The 21,194-nt window shown below is 40.5% G+C and overlaps 1 protein-coding gene and 1 long non-coding RNA gene across 2 annotated transcripts in view; both read right to left on the reverse strand.

Moving 5' to 3' along the window:
• Nucleotides 1-20,398, reverse strand: part of shg (DE-cadherin) — a 36,693-nt gene extending 16,295 nt beyond the window's left edge. Inside the window, exon 1 of the mRNA XM_086902586.1 lies at nucleotides 19,849-20,398. Within this exon, the coding sequence (XP_086758712.1) occupies nucleotides 19,849-19,942 (94 nt within the window). The 5' untranslated portion in view covers nucleotides 19,943-20,398. The remainder of the gene's footprint in view (nucleotides 1-19,848) is intronic.
• On the reverse strand, nucleotides 4,996-9,251 carry LOC147658385 (uncharacterized). Its single transcript, XR_015290583.1, has 2 exons — nucleotides 8,966-9,251; nucleotides 4,996-5,294 (listed from the first exon to the last, which is right to left on the reverse strand). It is a non-coding gene; the product is annotated as an uncharacterized LOC147658385 (long non-coding RNA).
• Nucleotides 20,399-21,194: the final 796 nt, after the last annotated feature.

Consider the following 21,194-nt stretch of genomic DNA (forward strand, 5'->3'; position numbering starts at 1 on the left):
GCAAAAAAAAAAAAAAAAAACCACATAGCTCACCAACGAAGAGGTAGCGACGGCCTGCCTCCTGTGTTTTCCTTTTTTCAGAGAACGCCTTTAATTTCGAAATCCTAATCACGCGATCGATCGGTGACAACCTAGAATTGGCCGACTTTTATACGGGTGGCGTATACGGATCGAGGCTCGCGCGCCAATGCACCGCGCAATTTCCGCTACAATATCGCAATTCCGACCAATTTCCCGATACGTATTCCCTACGCGGGCCAAGATTCTGCCGCGATTCTCCTTTCACTCCACGCAAATACCGTATCCGCCCCAAATCGAAAGTGGTTCCTTGCCAATTCTTGCACCAAAGATTAAGGAAAAGTGGCCACCGCCTCCGCCTCCGTCGCTGGCCGCCAACTTGGAAAGGAAAAAATCGGGACGCGAGGCGTTAATAGATGCAAACCGTGGGAAAGGGAGCGGATTGCTCGAGTTTGAAAGTTCGAGTACTCGCGGCAATTTCTCGTTGTCGGTGGGAAACAATAAAGTATAAGGAGATAACGAAAGAAAAGGGAAGAAAACGGAACGAAACGAAACGAGTTCGTAGAGTCGCGGTAAAGCGCGCATCGGTGAAACTTTCTACTTGGCCAGATTGAAATTGTTTTTCGTCGGTTCCGCAACTAGGGCGAGCGGGTAGAGGTGTTTGGCGAGGAGATAGTCTCCTCCATGCGCGAATTTTCGATCTCAATCGAGGGAGACGGGACGCATCCTGTGGAAGGAAAAGCAGATGGGATTATCGGTGGCATGTATCGAGGGGGAAGGGCACGAAGGGAAGAGGGTTGCGCGTGCATCTCCTCCGCTGTTGGAGTGGAACTGGCTTGTATTTGAACGAACTGATGGCGAGAACACCCCACGGGAAACAGCAGGGGTTCCTCCCCCTCGTCGTGCTCGCGAACGAAAGCCGAATCGAGATTCTGCGGGGAGTAACAACGTGTTATAGTTCGTGTTACGATATTAAATCGTGCCACCCTACCCGCCGTTATTATTTTCCGACATTTCTCAACCTTCCCTCTCTTCCCTCTCCCTTCGTAGTAGACAGAAATAATCGTAAATTTATGAAAGGTCATAAGGATGAAATAAAGCGCAGGATGAAAATGAGTATCCGATTGTATCTTTAATTTACGCTTGTTTATTGCAGTTGGAATTATTACCGACAATGGGTAATGAATAGCGTCGATTTTTAACGGCGATTGTCTCGACGAACGTTGCCGAAAAAACCCGAACGTCACCGGCGAGAATCAGTCCCCGTTCGGTCAGTTTAAAAGCTTCGTCGGTAAAACAGTATTATCGTCAGAATATCCTCGCTGTTAACATCCTCGGTTTCTCGAAGCCGCAAGATAGGACGAGAATCATGGGGCACGAGGCCAAATTCGAAGGATAGTGGTCGTGTGGTCGGTTATATCCTATTCACGAACCGGTGACGCCCACTGACTCGCAAATTGATTCCATTTGCATAGCGTACGCCTGTTACAAAGGTCGTGACGCAACGCGTCGCGACGACCAGCGTCGCATTCGCGTCATTCTGCATTATACATCTTCCAGCTTATGTTCCAATAGTATATATATATATACTATATATATATATGAATATGAGAAATGCCAATTAAACGTGGTTAGTTTTTTTTTTCCTTTTATTTTTTTTTTTTTTTTTTTTTTTTAGCTCGTTCATAATATATATATATATTCCGGGGAGACGGAACAAATAGTAAAAAAAAACGAGACAATTTATATTCGATGGCGAGCATTGGTGGGCAAAAGTCACACGTATACGCGCATATAGGAAAGGACTCTGAGTTGGAAAAAGCGAGTTTATCGTTCGGCATCTCTTTGAATTATGGGTGCAATGTTGTCGCGGTACGCGCGCGTGGTCGGTTTACGAGATCGCGATATTCCGGGACGAATCTTTGTCGCAAAATGGAAATGGAATTTTGTTCCGTTTCATAGGTGGTACGCGCAGCGTGACACGATATGTGCCGTCGCATTTAGATTTAATCTTTGTAACCGACAAATCCGATCGACGCGAAACAACGTGATTCTCCCGTTTACGAAATAAAATTATCGCCTTTTCGAAGGATCGCTTGATACGTTGATCTTAGTTTCGAAGACGAAAGAAAAAAAATTCGCGACGTAGAATTTACAATTTATATATACTTATATATATATATATATATATATATATATATATATGCATATAATAATTCGTATAGGTGTAGAAAATTGAAGTCTAGATTCGGTATGGATTTCATCACAATTTTAAACGAGAGAACGAAAGAAGAACGCGCGAAAGAAAGAAAGAAAGAGCTAAAGAACGAGAAGGAACCAATTCCCCCTACCTCGTTACTTACCCCCTCTACGATCCTTCTTTCTCATCGAAAGAATCGTCGCGTATTGTATTACGAATATCGTTAAGCATCGAATTGAATGGCAGACGAAGGGTCGTCCTAATTTCTACCTACCGTTTCCTAGAATTCACCTCACTTCTTTCCGCCATTGGCAACGTATCGCTAATCGCTCCTTCCCCCACTTTCTGGAAGAGACCTCTTTACCGGTTGCAGCTGGTTAAAGCGAAACGTGATCGTATCGGAATACTGGACGCGCCGAACATCGCCAACGAACAACGTTACAATTGTCGCGTTATAATTGTACGCGCGACAAAGTTACAGAGTTTACGGAGATATAACGCGGGCATCCTTTTGGATGAACGTCGACAAGTTTTGCGTCTGCAAAGCTTCGTTAAAACCGACTGCGCGATATACCGCAGATACACAACATGCGGGCAGTTATTTGGCCAACTACACTACAGCGCTGCGCGTCGCGTTCTTTTCCAGTCGGTAAAAACGTTTCGTCATCCAAGTATACTCGACATAACCAAATTTGCAAGATCAAACGACGATCGTCGTAGTAGTCGAACGTAACGAGTTCATCGACTCGTTACAATTTATTATCACTGAATTTTTATGTTTTTTTTTCGTACAACAATATACCGAACGAAGACTATTTTTCGTCCGTTAGAATACATTTGTTCCACTCCTCGCCTCGCACAGTCTCTCCCCTGAAGCTCCCTAGAACATTTGCCGAAATTAAATTCCGCTGCTTCCCGTCGCCACCCTTGCCTTCCAAACTTGCAAATCACTCTCGACTGTATCGATGAAAAACCACTATACAGCTCCCTTTGAAGGTTACTCGCTGCTTCTCCGGTGAAAGCGTTTGCGAACGAATCGCGCGGATCGAGGGAGAAATCGCATTTCCGTTTAATAGCCGATTTTTCACGGGCAGGTGACGCGTATCGTCTCGGTCTGGTGGCAACGAGCCTAGATACTCGTGGGAATTTTCACGGGCATAAATTATCGTAAGTTGACGGGAGAAATTGCGTGTCTCGCGAATTTCGAGTCCAATTCCATATTTTGAAATCGGCCTCTGGCAAACCTATCTCGTTACGTGCATCGCTGGTCAAGCGTAGAGGTCGCCTCTAAACAAAATATAATTGCAACATTTTCTTCAAAAATAAATTCCCAATATATAATAACAATAATAACCCAGTGTTCCAATTGATCTTATTTCGACAACACACGTGTTCTTCGACGAATCATCAAAATCATGATCAAAAAAAGGAAAAAAAAAAAAAAACCATCCATTCTAACCTCAGTTTCCAATCGAGTATTCGATAAGGGCAACTCGTTGATCGCGAAATACGTTTGGCACTCGAAAATAAGGGACGAGGAGCGTCCGGCGATCGATCCTCCTAACTGGGTCGTATTCTCGGCCAAAGGTTGCAACGTGGAAAAAGAATCTCTCCGATCTGCGGAACAAGTGTTTCGCGAGGGGGAAAAAAGATAACGCGTGATTGGCGTGCAACGGTAGTCGAGGCGAGCGTTAATCCTTCTTTCAGCAGGACTGGAACGCGTCGCGGCCGGTTCTAATGCAGAGTTGATAATGCACAGTTGGCGTGGTCGCGGGGGAATATATATCGCGCGAGAATACCAACACCGATCCCAGGATCGATCGACCCTGTTCTATCGATCCAGAGAGCAACCTTGCCTCGAACCAACTTGCGCTCCCGTTACGTCAATCGTGTCGTGCGATACGTATAAACACGAGCGAGCATACATCGCTTTCCCCAGCTAATTTCCCGTCACTTTTGCGCTCTAAGGTTGTCGAACGAAATTTGAAGAAAAGCGAAACGAAAAAAAAAAAAAAAAAAAAAAGAAGGAAAAAAAAAACGAAGCGCGAGACACACGGGTCAGCAACGGTGGTGGTCACAGGGCGACTCGAACCGGCGGCGATAGACGCCCTCGTTACCTGGGACGATCGATCACGAGGAAAGACGCAGCAAGGCTCGCGAGTTCCCCCAAACCGATGATGAAACGAGCATGAAACGAAATGGGTCGAAGGCGAATCCTTTCGCGATCAAGGTTGAGAAAAAGGTAAAGGATCGAGGCTGCTTCGAACATATCGCGTCGTAATAAACGTAAAGTTTGATCGGACGGCATAACGTGGCGCTCGTAACGATACCCGATAACTGCGCTACGCGGTTGTAAAATAAAAAACCGGCTGCGAGCCGAACAGCCGCGACCGGTTTACCGGGCATAAACGGGGGGAAAACGACAGATCTAACCTTACTTCGTAGCGTCTCCCTGAAAGCTACGATCACGATTCGATTCGATTCGACTGATGAAGTGATTTTGTGCGTTGGTAAGTCTGTATTTCGAGTTATTTTCAAGCACTTTGTATAGAGATGTATAATATATAGGAATTTTTTACGTAATGTTAATTTCGCGTGCTAATTCACTTTTGATGATCTCAACTCGCGAAACGAATCTAGCGCAACGATTACCGCGAAATTAGAAGTAATTTATGATATAAATAGACTATAAATATTCACGAAGCGAATCGATTGTGAATAAATCAACCGTACACAAAAGCGAAAGGTCAGTAAGCCAAAAAGTAAAAATAGTCAAATTTGAGGCTAAAATATTAATAAGATATCATTTTATATTTATAGTTGTATCGAGGTATACACAATGTACACGTGTAAAGAATTTATTATTAACTCGATTGTTATTATTATCACGATTATTTTATTCGTCTAAATTATATAAAAAAAATTTGTCCACCTTTAACTATTTTTATTCCACTTTGCGAAATCCCACTTCGTGGCTAATAATTTCACACTGCATACTTTTTCCCCTTTGAGTACATTGTTTAGCCGGAAACGGAAGACGGTTGCGCGTATTATACGCACGATGCTTTGAGACAAGCTGAAAAAAAAAAAGAAGAAGGAAGAACGAAACGAAGCCGGAGAAGAAAGAAGAGAGAAGAGGATCGAGGTGGGTTTATTTTTAGCTGGCGCCGAGCGAGGGGAACGAACAGGGCGGGGGCAAGATCGGCGGCGGCGGCGGCAAAACGCCTAGGGTAACTCGTCGGTGACTCGCGAGGTTCATGGCACGTTGCTCGTTTACGCGTCACGAGGAAACAACGGGGCGTGATCTCTTCTCGTTGACTCGAGATAATTTACGAACAAGCCACTTTTCCCTCTCGGCGGTCATTCAATCGACGCGAAACTTCAAATAGCTTTGAATCTCGAAATATGGTAATTCTTTGGTTTTAGCGTCCTCAGAGAATATTCTAATAGAATAATTTCTAAATACGGTTTATCCGTTAATTTTTTCCATTTATCTTATTCGACACAAATTTATATCCAGTTCTATTTTCAAAAAATGAAAATATAAACGAGCACTGTTGTGTATATATAATTTCCTCGCCACTTTGTTCAAACTTGGTTTGGACAAAGAAACTATATACAGAAGAAGAAAAAGAAAGATCCGGTCGATAGGAATCGAGCAACATTCCCTTGTTTCTTGCCTTTTCTTTTCCTGAGAGTACGCGAGAACGTGACTCGTGCGGAAGGGAGTTTTGCCCTTCTCTCCCCACACGAAGTTCGAGCATCGTCGTTTACCCTCGTTGCAGTAAGGGAGAGGAGAGGGGAACTTCGACTTTATTCCGCGCATTCGGCTTCTTCGGATTCAATTAAACAGTCAATGATGGGAGAAGAGGAGAGAAAACAGGGAGGGAGAAAAAGATACGAAGAATGAAAGTACAGCTGGGTGTTCGGTTCTCGCGCTTGCCCGGCGATCATGCGTATACGCGTGCGCGCACGCACCTCTCGATGCACCGATGATTCATAGACCAAGAATCCACTTTGTTCTATTGCTCGAATCCCTTGTCCCTGCACCAGCCCCTGCATCAGAGCGCCTCCCGTGACTGCTTTTGTCGGCTATATACCAATCTATTGCTTTTTCTCTCCGCTATTTCAACATCGACCAGATATCAAAAGGGGCCAGGGATCACACGGAACTTATCTCTCTCCCTCAGGCATCGATCTATCGTGTTTGTCCCATTCACCGAAGAATCATCCGTCATTCATGTTCTTCGCACGTATTAAATTAACGCGTTCAACGCGACCGACCGAAAACCGTTCTACCGTACTTTCAAGAAACAAGCAAATCGATAATCGCGAGAAAAATTTTAGCGCACGAAAACGTGGTCGGATATATCGCGGTGCTTTGCACGGGTGCGTGTAATATGGGAAGGAAAGGAGCTATCGAACCACCTTCGCACGCGAAAGATATTTTTAGACATAGTAATGCACCGTTGTTGCTCAAAATTCGTTCAATTCGAATCGAAGAGCAAAAGATCGATGCGGAAGAATATATACGGTATTTATTCGTTATATGCTCGGACATTTCTTGCGGCATATCGGGAGTCATCCCCACCACTTGGAGGAATCCCCACTTCTTCAAACGGCTTGAGCTCTCAATCCCTCTTCGTCTTTCGCAACTTGTCATTCTCTAACTGTCGCGTGGTTGCTGGAAAAAACGAAACGGCTCGAGTTTCGTTTCTCTAACGGATACTTGCTCGTGCTTGGTTCCGAGTTGTGAGCTTCTAACGAATAAATACTGTAAATTCGTAAGAAACTAAATGCAGCAAAAAAAAAAAAAAAGAAAGAAAAAAAAAAAGAATAGAATGCAGGAGAGAGAACACGATTCGAAATGCATTGTGTTTCGGTTATCGCGCAACAGCTGTGCTTAATAGCTTTCAGCCCCGTGTTCACGTAGGGAGAAAAACATAGACCCGTGTTATTTTCGGCGATGCGTCGGGGATGGATTGTTCGAACGGAAAGATCAAAGCGAGGGGAAGAGAGTATGTATGGTTTGCGAGTTGGTTGCTCCCCTTCCTCAAAGTTTAATCGAAAACGTAGAAATTACAGGAATAAAATCAGAACTATATCCCAGTTAAATGGCAAGGAGGGACGTTCTTGATTCAAAACGGAAAGGAACGACTTTTCCACGACATTTCCATCCTCGTGACATTCCGTCATCGTTCGCTCTTATGATATGTATTATATTTTTAATGCTGCTCGTTCTTTTTTTAAATTGTCGCAATGCATCACGAATTATCGCTCGTAATAGATCGATAATGCAGATAGATTGGGCATTTACAATCTCCCCAAAGATAAAAATATTTTTCAAAAGTGAATTTTCTATTTCATCTGCGGAAAAACATTAGAAAATCTTGGAGATTAGAGCTTTTCCGTAAAAACGAAAGAAACCGAGACTAAGACGGATCCAATTAAAGAGACGCAAGAGCACACTCGGTTAGTTGGAAATCTCGCCTCCTCCTTGAAATCAAAACGACGGTGTATACACAATTATCGCGCGTTCGTTGCCTCCGTTCAACTACGCACAACCCTCCTCTAAAAACATACAATGATTACCATTACGAACGAAACATAATTAATGTTTGCGATAAAGCTCGAACGCTCGTCGAACGACTCGTGAAAAATTAGAACACGACGGAAAAATAGTAAGTAGTCATTTATTTATGCTGAATCGAGGGGAATAGACGACGTCCACGATTGAAACGCACACACGATACACCGGATTCGTGTTCACGTTCACCATGTCACCGACACCAACCACGCGATCAGCTGTGCTCGTTCACCCGTCACTGTTCCCGTGACCTCGCTTTCGAGATCACGATATCGAAAAACCAATAGTATTTCTTTTTCTTCCTTTTAAAATCGACAGCTTTACCGTTAAACTCGTTCGAGAAAATGAGAAACGAAATTATTACTTGAATTCTTAGGAGCGAACATATTAACGTTTGCTAGTGCTGCCCTCCTTGGTTCGAATAACTCAACTAATATTTCGAAACGTCCGAGAAATCCGAAGCTTTATCACTTTCTCGATACCGTTTTTCTTACAATAAATAAAATAAAAACCGTTTCAAAATCTGTCAAAGTTTTCTAACTTTATTCGAAACGAAAAGCATGTGAACTTCAAATATCGCAACGTGTATCTTCGAAATAAAAAAATACGAGATAAGATATTTTAACTAGAGAATAGATACGACGCACGATAAAAGATAGAATATAAATATTTAAAGCAGGGCGTTTATCAATAACTTCGCAAGTTATCGATGCGAACGTTTTCTAAAAAAGATTTCTATATTCACCTCGTAGTGCATCTCGAAAAATTGCAAAGAAAGTGTGTTGCTGATCCAGCCAGGGATTCAGACGGAATTGAAACGGTGAGACGGTAACGTGATAACGGAAGGAATAACGGCAAGTGACGAATTCCCTCGGTAAACAAAGAAAGTAATATGTAAAAACGGGAGCGGGTGCCAATTGGAAAACGGATTGAATGAAATTCAATTAAGGGCAGAGGAGGGGGAATTGCTCGACGCGCTAAGGCGTAACGATGAAATCTACACGTTTTCGTGAAATACACGCTCGTTTCGATGGTAGCATATCGAAGGGGTCGTCGGCTCGAATGGAAATTGGTAAATTGATCGATGTGGACGCGTGGCAAGGCAAAGTGCGACTCTTAGCCTAGTGTCTGGAGAACTGTTCTCAAGGTAATGGAGTTACCTCGCGATTCACAATGGCCTAGGCTCTGGTTTCCGGTGATCGCGTCAGCTCCACGTCCACCCATGTTCTTCAAACAGTGGAGCTGACTGTTGGTTGCCACCTCCCCCACTCCCTCCTCTTCTCAGCTAGCTACTTAGGTTAATGAGTCGGCAGCCGACGTTGGCTGGCTATAGCGAGAGCAGTCGCGGTTTCCGTCGCGTCTTAGATAGCGCGAGCGCGACAGCTACTAGACACAGGAGAAACGGCCAACCCCTTTTGCTCGAGCTCACGGTCCACACCAATCTCCATTACTTTACCTCGTTACGCCGCTCCGCTACTAGTCCCCTCCCCCCTCGTATATCTTCTCCGTTGTTTCGCTCATGTATATTATCTCGATTTTTCTTACGATTTATAACAATGGAAAAAAAAAATACGAAAAATTTTTCGAAGCCAAGATTTATAACAATGAAAAAAAAAAAAAAAAAAATACGAAAACTTTTACGAAAAATACGAAACTAAGATTTATAACAATGAGAAAAAAAAATTTTTTTCGAAGCTAAAAATTCGATTTTTTTCTTTTTCTTTTTTTTTTTTTATTTCTCATCACTTACTCGTCTCGATTCCTTTTCTTTTAAAAATCTCGCGTCGGAAAAGGAATTGTTCTAACCGATAAGAAGATGTACTACTCTTTTCGATTACAAGTTTGAGAGTTGGATATACTCTCTCTCGGCGATATTAACGAGGTCACCAATGAGGAGGAGGAGGAGGAGGAGGAGGAGGAGAAGGATGGCTACGGCTCGAAGCCAACAAAAGCGATGCATCGAACGATGCGTTTCTCACGAACAAATGCCCCAAGCCCTTTGTATTCTTCGTTCTCACGTTGCGGCAAGGGGACCAAGGGACAATTAAGCGTAACAACTCCCCTCGGAGGAGCCCGCGAGTACGATACTCGAGTATCGTACACACACTTCCCTCGATTTTTCATTTTCATCGCTCGATTCCTGTCCAACTTGACGCAAGCGCGTGCCACGATTTTCCTTTACTTAACCGTGTATCACTATCGATCGTTCGATCTTGATCGCTCGACGCTCTAACGCGATTAAGCCCCGCGATCGAACGATCGGCGGAAAACGTTGGTGGAAAAGCGTCGGTGACGTTGATGTGATGCGAAGCGAATGTTTTTTCAGGCAGTATTTTAACGCGATACGAGGGCTCTGTTTGACGATCGATATCCGTTACTGAATCGACAGAATGCATAACCTTCGACTGTTTTTTTTTTTTTTTTTTTTTTTTTTTTTTGGACAGACGAATTCGGCGACATTTCAGGCGATTCTCGATAAATTTTCAAGCAAAAATTCGTTCGGGAACGAGAAATCGTCGTCGATTCCCGTTTTTCTCTTATTCCTCGTTAAAAAAAATAAAAATGTCTCGTTCAGATGTCTCTGTGACCAAAGTAGTTTCGTTCTCTCTATTCTCCATCCATTTCGATTTCATTCGTTATCCGAATCGATCCTTCCGAACAGAGAAGACGAGAGGAGACGCGTATTTTGCGGGACGAGAAGGTCGCTTAAGGTCGATAATCTATACCTCTCGTTTCGCATGGAAACGTCGGGCGAACGAAAGACAGGTGGGAAGAGGTTCATTTTCTTTATTCGTTCACGGAGAATGATGGAGCAGCAGCGCGAGCATCGAGGCGCATTCGAGAATCCGTATGCATAGTATTCGAGAGAGGCCAGAGAAGGAACTCGTACAAGAGCTTAACGATCGTACGCGTGACAAGACCGACAAGAATGTCGGTGACGTCATCGGCCCGCCGCAGGTATAATACGCGAGTATACTAAGCATGAGTCAACCTCCGAAGCTAACTTCCACGAATCGATCTATTACGCATCCATATTGCTCTCGCTATCTCGTTTCGTTATCCGACGTACGTCTATCTTTCACGAATGCACGCTTCGGTGGTGTGTATGGTAAACCTATATCCGAGTAATCTATTAATAAATACGGTGGAATCGACCGAACCACGAATAACGGGCCGATAGATAAGAATGAAGACGGTTTATTTTATAGGTGAACTCGAAATACGATAAATATTGAATAATATTACCTGATTCGTGACGCTTAACGTATGAATATATTCAATAATGAAAATTATACAATATTGACGCATTTTAGGTTAAACGTTCGATCCTTCTCCGACGCCATGTGTAGAAAACTGTAAGGATGCGCAGATATCCGAAATTATCGTTACACTCGAGTTTCGGATTAGATCGGGTTCAATCGGGTCACTTCGGGATGAATCGGGTCGGATCGACTTGGATCGCGAAGTCGAATATCCCGAACATTAAATAATACGAAGTTTCGATGTTTCGATCTGAAATTCGTACACTCGCATAAATAAGGCCGTAAGGAGTTTCAAGAAATGTTGAAAATATCTTACTTACTTAGAGATAAATGATAATAATAATAAATCTATTATCAAGACATATAGATTACACATGTGAATCCAAATACTTGATAAATTATCTGGTAAAATCCGATAAACTTTGGAAATTAACGAGACTATCTTTCTACGAACGTCAACATCGTGATCACGCGTGTGATAACGCGCGAAACTCTCGATGATGATGATAACGATGATGGTGAAACATTTCTACATATAGGAAACGGAAACGCAACCGTTGAACCGATAATATTCGAGAAAGTTATTTTACCGGATCGGTTAGCGAGCAACAACGAATATCTAACGGAACCTTGCTTTTCTCCCTACCTTGATCGCGACTCGGACATGTCTATACACGATTGTTGTTAGCTGAAACCGTTGCCACGAATATCGATTTACCATTAGCATCTCGAGCAAAGACATGTGTTAAGAAATGTAAACGGACGGCTACTGTTACCAACGATTGTAAAAAAAGAGAAAGCTTGTAGCCACTCGAAAGGGCCACAAATTATACTCTTTCTTGTACTGCGTGCGCAGATCAGAAGTTGCCAACGACGTTCCGATTTTTTTCCAACATTCTCGGACGACTCGTCAACCGTGCACGTTCAAACGTATCAAAGAGATACATTTAACGAACGGTTTTGCGTTTATTTAATTTATCTTTCTTCATCCAATCTCTCCCCCTTCTTTCTATTCTACGCACACTCACATATACGCATCAGTGTATATGTATATGTGTATATGTGTAACAGTGAATGGACATCTGGTTCCTTCCTCCTTCACGAATACTTATTTTAGACGAGACATCTAAAAATAATCCGACGCCTGTTTCTTTTTTCCATCCACTTTAAATAACTTTCAGAGATTAAATCCTTCCGTATCGTATCCTTTTTACCCTTCTTTCTCCCCTTCTTCTTTCGGTCTTATTCGTACAACGAGTTGCAAACTGTAGCGGCAAGTAAACCGAAAGAAATAAGAGACGAGATTTAAGCTTGGAGGAACGTCGCATTAAAAAGTGCCAGGGAAAATATTGAATAGCCATGGAGCAAGTTCGTTAGAGGTGCGAGCCACGTCTACGTTCTAAACACGAGGTACGTGCTTGCACGTACGAACAGAAACATTTGGAGAAACGAACAACGATACCGGCATGAGTTTGCACGCTCGCGACCAAATAGAAGGAAAAAAGCGCCGATGCGACAACCAAAAAATTATTTCCTCCACGAAATTATAGTGAGATTTCAATTGGTTTTTTTTTTTAATCGTGATATTTTTATATTTCAATATATAACAATGTTCTATATGATGAGAGAGAGAGAGAGAGAGAGAGAGAGAGAGAGAGAGAGAGAGAGAAGAAAAGAAACCGAAGAGTAGAAAAATTACATTTAATCAGCAGAAAGAAATATAAGTTTGAAAAAATGTTCGTGACGCGTGTTAACTGTCGCTACGACGTGAAAATGTTGTAACGAAATCGACGATAAAAAAAAATTCGATGTCTTTTCCACCCGCTAAATCCTATCTTCTCTCCTTTTTAAAATTGCTTTGGAAAACGCGAGAAAAATAACTTGCATATCCTTGTCGCCAACACGAACCTTATTTGGAATTTTTATAGCTTCTATTTGCCACATATATACTTTTAATCCTTACACGCTCGAGGTTTGATACACGCAACATGATACTTTATTTGATTGATAAAAAGCATTTATTTATTTTATAATATAATTCAAATCGTTCGAGATTATTAATTCAATATACATGTTATTGTATATATTATCAGACAGTGTCAGATCGTTCCCGACGAATAGATTATTTCTTTTTAAACGATATCGCGAAATGTAACACGCGGTTTTTCCACGGAAATCGAATGATGACGCAAACGCAATGGCGCCATCATCAGCGACAAGAGCAATTTCAAACGCATCGATGAATCGTGCTCGCCTTCCTGGATTAGTCATCGTGTAATCGAGAGGGTCTTTCATCCGGGACAGGAAATTCGTTCGCCTTGACTGTCGGAAAGAAACGAGACCTCGAAAAGCGCGACCCGCTTCAAAACGCTCACGAACATCATACTACGACACCTTATAATCGTCCCTTTCGCTTCGTATAAACGAACGATCAGAATAATAGTCTCACGAAGCAAGAACTAAGCGTATGAGAAAGACGAGTCGAGGCAATGTTACTATGCTTGTTCACGGGACACATATCCAACATTTTATCGAAGAAAAACGCACGCATCGTTCGATGTTTTGATATTTCATCGAAATGTATTTCACGATATCAAGATTGACATGTACTAAGGAATTTTGACTCGATCGATAATTCGAGTCCAAGAAGGGTTCGTTTCCGAACGATAATTCATTTAAGTCCGACGCTCGATTTCGACTTATTCGAGGGGTAACGCGTAAATATTGATTCGTCGGAAGCGAAAATACGAGAAAAGGGGGAGAGCCCTTCTCGTTTGCTGACATATATAAAACAACGGGTAAATTCGCCCGTGAAGATTTCATCCCAAGCGAGTTGCATTCTATGGTAACCGCATATCCTGTACAACCGGCTTTTTCATCATCTCCTTCTTTTCTTCTTCTCTCTGCATGCGACACTTACTATCCGCGCGATACAAACGTGCCTTCCTCGTAGAGAACCGTATAATTCTCTCCGCTGTTGCCAGCACAGGGACTCGTTCGTTCTCAACGAACATCTTTCGAACGAACGTGAAATGGTTCACGGGGACGAACGGAACGAACCATTCCACGTGGTAAACGCGTGGAAACACGCTCGATTTCTGTCCGTATACCTTAACAAAGGTATCAAAATAACACGGGCGAGCTTTGAAACTAGTTGAAATAAAATAAAAGGAACCAAAGACGATAGAAGAGTGTGCAAATGGACGAAGAAAAATTGGAGGGCGCGTGTAAGGCGATAGGAGAAGGAGAAAGATAGTGGCAACGTTGCTCGCCGTTCACTTCGGCCGCGTCACCTTACATTTCTAGTTGCACCGTTCTCTCTGTTCTTTGACTTGACAGAATACTACACGATGCCCACTTGGTCCGCGAGCGTACTACGAATCTACGTCACTGCGAGCTGACCTTCCGCTTACTTTCGAACGCACCAATATATTTACGTATATAGCGTATCTCGAGTAAGACGTAGATGGTGTTCGCCATTTTCTAAGTCTGCTTTGATCGATCGAGATCCTATTCATAACATATCGATGTCCTTTTTATCTCGTTTAAACGTCGCTTCGTTTGGTTTCGAGTGAATCAAAAATACGATAACACCCAAAATTCTTTTCTTCTTCTAATCAACAATGTATATTTATTATACGTTAAAGCTTTTTTATTACACTATTTATTGTCTTGTGTATCACGAAACGAGGACGACATCACGTGGTAAAAAAGATTTAAATTTTCTAAACGGCCTCAAAAGAAAAGGAGAGAAAAAAGAGAGCAAAAAGTTGAAAACGAACAAGAGGAAGCGCAAGAGCGTAAGACGTGGGAATTTTGCATAGGCAAGCGATATTCATGGTTAGGCGTCGTAGTAAGACGAGAACGTCGAGTGGGCCTCATCGAATACTCCTACGACGGCGAATCGTTACGTTATACCGAGTGCAACGTTCTTCATATTGGGAATCTGTCGCTTTATAATGTGAATCCAATATTTTTCGCCTTTCTTAATCTGTGATATCATTCGAGAGCGAACATAAAATTCGAGAAAAGAAAGAAGAGAGATCGTATCGTATTAAAAGCACAAAGCACTCTTCAAATCACGGAGTGTTTTCATCTAAAAAAAAAAAAAAAACTTATCTCGTTGCAATTTTTTTCCCTCCTTGTTACGAAACTTTTACCCTCCTTTTATATTTACGACTACCAACTCGTGGCTAAACTAATAAGCTACATAATAAGATGCCGCTAGATCTACTTTTTGATACGATAAATTAGCAACTGGAATTTGGTTTTCCTATTCATTAAACGCAAGATTACAGGGTTATACAATATATATATCGTGAAAAACTCATCATGCCGGAATACAAAAGGTCATCTAAGAGAGACGAGTAATGGATCTACTAATTGTAAGCAGAGAGGAACCCGATGCAGCGCTCTAGACTACGACACGAAAACGTTAGCCAGAATTACGATGCTTGACACGTTCAGTACCGGTGCAGCATACACTCACTCACCCGTATATGGTCAATATCTAATGGTCAATTATCACGTAGGAAAAAAAGTAAAAATAATAAACGAATTATCTATTCTTTCTGATTCGTAATTTTTTCCCAAGATTTCGAAAGAAAGATTGATGCCGCTTTTCGAATCTCGAATTTGTAAATAGTGATTTTAATGGAAATCAATCGATATCATTTGCGTTTCCTTTCAGACGAATATCTGAAACGTGCATCGGAAAAAAGAGGTAATTCCACGTCATTGCCAACTATTCGTTTTACAAGTTTCTCGGATCGGCCCATCGTAACCTTTCCTTCGAACTTAATCGAACGGAAATTCTTTACTGCGAACCGATAGAAGATAAGTCGAGTCAACGCGATCAATTTTTTTTTTTTTTTTGCGACTTTTTATTTTCTTTCCTCGCTAACAATAAATAACGGAAAAAATATAATTTTACCAGGAGTTAATATTCGAGTGATAGAAAAATAATTGGTAATTGAAAACAATCTCGTTACTGAATAAATTTTACCGAAGAGAATTTTTCAAGATAAATCTAAATTAAAAAAAAAAAAAAAAAAAAATTCGATAAATGATTTTAATCGTAACTTGGCTATTTATCGCTATCGTGGGCTTTAGTTATCTCGCGAATAGAGATCGATTATCTAACTATGCGTGTGATATCGATAAGCTGAATTTACGAGTGTAGAATTATCGATTCACGAATGGATTTTTCTTTTTCCAATTTTTCTTTGCTTCGTGGAGAAGGGAAACGAGAGAAAGATCAGACGAAATGATAATGGCGATATGTAATATTGTTCTCGTCTTCGATAAACCGAAGACGAGAAATTGAAAAGGATCGATGATTCGAACGAGAAATGGGAAACGGGGCGAAAATCTGCACGCGAATCACATCTTGCTTGCATGCGCGTGTCACGAATCACGCTCATCACGGACAACTGTCAGTCGATGCCCGAACGATTTTCAAATGCAAATGTATTTCGCTTCGCGAATGGACGTCACCATCATTTTAGAGCGGTCCTGACGGACGCCATCCACCACGATTCTAAACATGATAGCCCATACCGCTAAATCCACCCAATTAGAATAAATTTACCAATAATAATATCGGGTGACGCACGAATTAATACGTATAATCTTCCCGCCACGATCGTTTCTTTTGCCACTTTGTATTCTACTTCGTTTTATTCTATTACATATCAAATTAATCGATCAATTGTAATTAGCACGAAAGTAAACGAGATCAAATTATCGATCGGGAACAAACATTTATCCTCGTCTTTGCAAAGCAACGCGGCGTGACCCACCATTTTCAAGCGTATTATGCCTCGAGACTTTGTTGAATCGACGCTCAAACGGAGAAGAAGACCCATCAGAAAGAAAGTTTGAAGCATGACGAAGAGCAAAACGATGAAATAGGACGAAACTTTTCGAAATTCCGATACCGAATCTACGAATTTTTCGAATCTTTTCTTTACTTTACTTCACCTACCGTTTCACGGTAAATTTTTCAACCGAAATGACGATAAAACGAAATAATTTTAATGATTTTTTTTTTTTCGATTTTATCGCAGATTTTCTATAGATATCGAGAAACGGTTGACATTTGTTCCAAGTAATTCTTATTGTCCAATAATTTTCTATATAGAATATATCGAATAGAATAAAAAAAACAAGATGCGGAAATCATTTCAACAAAAAATTCCTTATAAATTCATGATTCGAAGATTCGTCGAAAAGCTGCAAAGGATGATCGTTTAAGCACGTTGGTTCTTCGTACAAGCTGTGCACACCTACGAGTAAACGGCCGGCGACCCCGACACCATCGCTCTTTGTCCTCCCGATTCTCTCTTTTTCCTTCTAACCATGATCCTGCTTCTTTCTACCTCTCACGAACCTCCTTGTTCCTCTCTATATCTTTATTGTTCCTCGTATGCCACGCGGCGCACCGGTCTTTTCTTCGTCAATCACGTTCCTTCCATCCTTATTTTCCTTTCATCCTTCGTTTTTCGTTCAATCTAATATATTTCCAAAAAGTCTAGATCCCTTTATGTATTTGGCGACCGAAAACGGAATCGTCCAATTCAAGTAATCGAATCATTCTTTCTTAGGACAAAGAAATCTTTAGAAATATAATCCTGATGCACGACAGATTGTCACCGGTAAACTCACTGCTGGAAAAATCGAATCATGCGTTGAGTCAAATTCTTTCCCGAATATCTCGTTTCCTCTCTTTTCCTTTTGAAGATCGTTAATTTTCGATGAATTTCTAAGCAACGATATAAATACACAATATATTCAAAATTCATTTAATTTATAAGACAAGCTTATAAAGGAGCGATAGTTGAACACGAGCTTTTTGTTACGTAATATTGACCCACTTCAGAGGCGTTCCTATGAAAACAAAATAAGGAAACTACGTTCTTCGAAATACTCCTTTTTACGTAGACTTCCTTGAGGGAAAGAAACAGGATTCGATGGAATGTATACATATATAATAATAAATTTTACTTTTGTATATATACTTTTTTCAAACGAAAACTGTATTGTTGTGCAACAGAATTGCAATCATAATAACGATAATGATAATAATAATAATAATAAATAAAAATAGAAGTATGAAAAAACGAATATATATATATAAATAAACGCAAAAATAAATAGAAATCCATGTTTCGAACATAAAAATACGAAAATCATATACATATAAATAGTTTATATCAATGATGCATCAGTGATCTATGATTGTTGAGTCGGCATTTTACATAATTCGAATCAATTTGTTTACATTGGTTTGCGATCTACAAAGTATTTGAAAATCTCGAATAGCAAGAAGAAAAAGGGGGAAGGGAAAAAAAAAGAAAAGAGAAGCCATACTGCGTAGCTCGCGCGACGATGCTGATGTTTCTGTTGTACAGCTAAAGCTGCATTCTTACGTGAGAAGGAAAAGAACAGAAACGTTAGAATGAGAAAGTGTGGGGGAGGAGAAGAAGGGAATTGACGAAAGGGGAAGGAGACGAGAACGAGAAGAAGTTAAGAGGGGAAGAAAGAGTAAGGGAGGGAAAAATCCGAGGAATGTACCAAGAGAGCACTTTGAAATCGGTTGCCAGTGGTTTAAGATTACGCCGAGTAAGGTTCCTCGAAGGCCTCTCTCGAATCTCTCCTCAAACCGAATCCTTATGCGGCCGACTCGGCGAAATGGAACGCGACCCTGATTGCAACTCCACATTTATATCTAAATGAAATTCATCTCAATTAAATCTAAAAAAAATAACGTATTTCTTCTAATCTATCGATTATCGATAAAAAGGATTTTCATTTTGTTTTATCTCTTCTTTTTTCAATTATATTTCTCCATTTCTTTGTTAAGATGTGCGACAATATGTATCGATACGAATTTGAATTCAAAAAGTGTTTTTCCCTTTAAATTCTACTTCTTTTTATTTATTGCAATTATTCAATTTATTAAATGATTAATTTATAATTTATGATATATTTCTTAAAACAAATAATATTCATCTATTAATAATCACCGTTAATTAAAATGAAAGGAATGAATATGTAAGAAAATTTCTATAGTTAAAGGTACTTTCTGGTCAAACACCTCTCTATCGAAGTATTGTTTCGAATGTAACTTTGTTCTCTCGATTTTCTCAGGGTACGCATTTCATATCGTACGACACGATACCTTGCTATCCGATATCTTCTACCAAGAAAAACAGAGCCCCGCTACTGGTTTTGCGTTACGAAAGTAGAAAGAAGACATGGTTTGTGTGACCAATGCAAACCAATGACCATTTTATCGGATTCTCAAGTGTTTCTTCGTTGACTGAATTTGCTATTAGAGAAACTAAAAAATAGACGAAATACAAATATTTAGATATATATATATATATATCTAGATATATTCAATCAATTTTCGTTTAACGTAACGAAATTATCAATCGATATATTAGCAAATAAGTAACTAAAAGAAAAAGAAAAAACAAAAAATTTTGTATGGTAAATTACATGTTCGATTGTGTGGTGTTGGAAAATCTTGAGACTATACTTATGAACGCGGCCTAAGGCCCCAGTTTACCCCACCATCGTTGCATGGTTGGCCTCGTCGACGTACTACGAACAATCGCGCATGCGCGGCAGAACAAAACGTTATAAACATACGCATCGTTCTCATTCTCTCGCACACGCGAGTACTACACTTACAAACGTATAAGTACACATGCATGTATACACAGGTAGAAAAGCATCACGATAATAGCCTTTGAAAGACACGATCCACTCACCGAGAGTTCCACAAAGAAGCAGAAACGACAGCAAAAAATACTGAGGCCTCGCCCAGGTCCGTACAATGTGGTTGCTAGTAAGTTGTCGCGACATGTTTCCTTTCTTGCCCTTGTTATTCTTTTCTTCCCGGCTGGATGTTCTAGCCGAAGCAACCACGTTGTTGCTTCTTTCTCCTTATATTATTTCGCAGGTTCACCTCTATTTCTTTCCTTGTATCAATCTTTATACCAACTTTCAACGATTGTTAAAGTACATCATCACCAGTGCACATGGTTCTCATGATCCTTTTTCTTTTTTTATTTTTCAAATTTTTTTTGCTTAACACGATAAATAAAACACCCGTTACACTGCACTTAAAAGGACTATTCGCTCTGAACCGAGGACAACACGAAGCAAACGCTACCCTCGAAAGACCGACGCCACAGAAACGCGCCTACCCGACTGAACGGCGAGGACGCGCGATTCGTTCGCGGTACCCTGTGCTTTCTCGTTGCCTGCGTGCTTGCCTGTCTTGCTTACTTGCTTGCCTGTTCGCCTGCCCCGAATACCTACCCTCCCTACCCGTCTCTCTCCTCACCCTATTCTTCCCTTCTCCATGTTCTCCCCGCTCCTCTAGCCCCACATTACCAATCCCGTCACCAGCATACAAACAGTATTCCCCCACTTGCTAACTACTTGTTGATCGTATTTCAGGAACGGATAGTTGATATATTGAGCCTCGGGCTTTAACTTCCACTATTTTATCTAATGTTCATTTTTATTAACATATATATTTATTAAAATTATTATTTCCTAAATCATTTTTATTATGAAAAATTTAATTATTCGCAGAAAGAGTATAATTTTTTTTATAATTTATAAATCACAAGCTCTTCCTAATGAATTATATACATGTAAGTATATATATCTATATATATATATATTCATGTTTTGTGAATGCTTATTTTCTTTATCTCTTTCGCTTCTTTTTCTTTTCTTCTCTCTATTTTTGTTATTTTTGTTATTTTTTTATATGCTTTTCGCGTTTTTTTGATTAAAATAGTTAGATTTTTAGAAATTTAAAATAATATATTCATTTAACAGTTACACCATGGAATTGTTGCGTTATTTTCTACCTAAATTAATGCGATTGATCAATAATTATCGAATATATAGAAGAAACTGTACGAGTCATATGTAAAGTACTTCTACGGTTATCTACCTGTTGCGGCAAGCGTGGCGACTAACAGACATCCTACAGTATAAAGCAGTAAGAAACAAATATATAAAAATCGATAAAAAATAGATAGTATCAAATCAAATTAATATAATATCAATATAATAGATAAATCGATATAAATATCTT

This window comes from Apis florea, unplaced genomic scaffold, assembly GCF_048593485.1.
Source record: "Apis florea isolate Af1SG1 unplaced genomic scaffold, ASM4859348v1 contig_2272_pilon, whole genome shotgun sequence".
NCBI classification, from domain to species: Eukaryota; Metazoa; Arthropoda; class Insecta; order Hymenoptera; family Apidae; genus Apis; species Apis florea.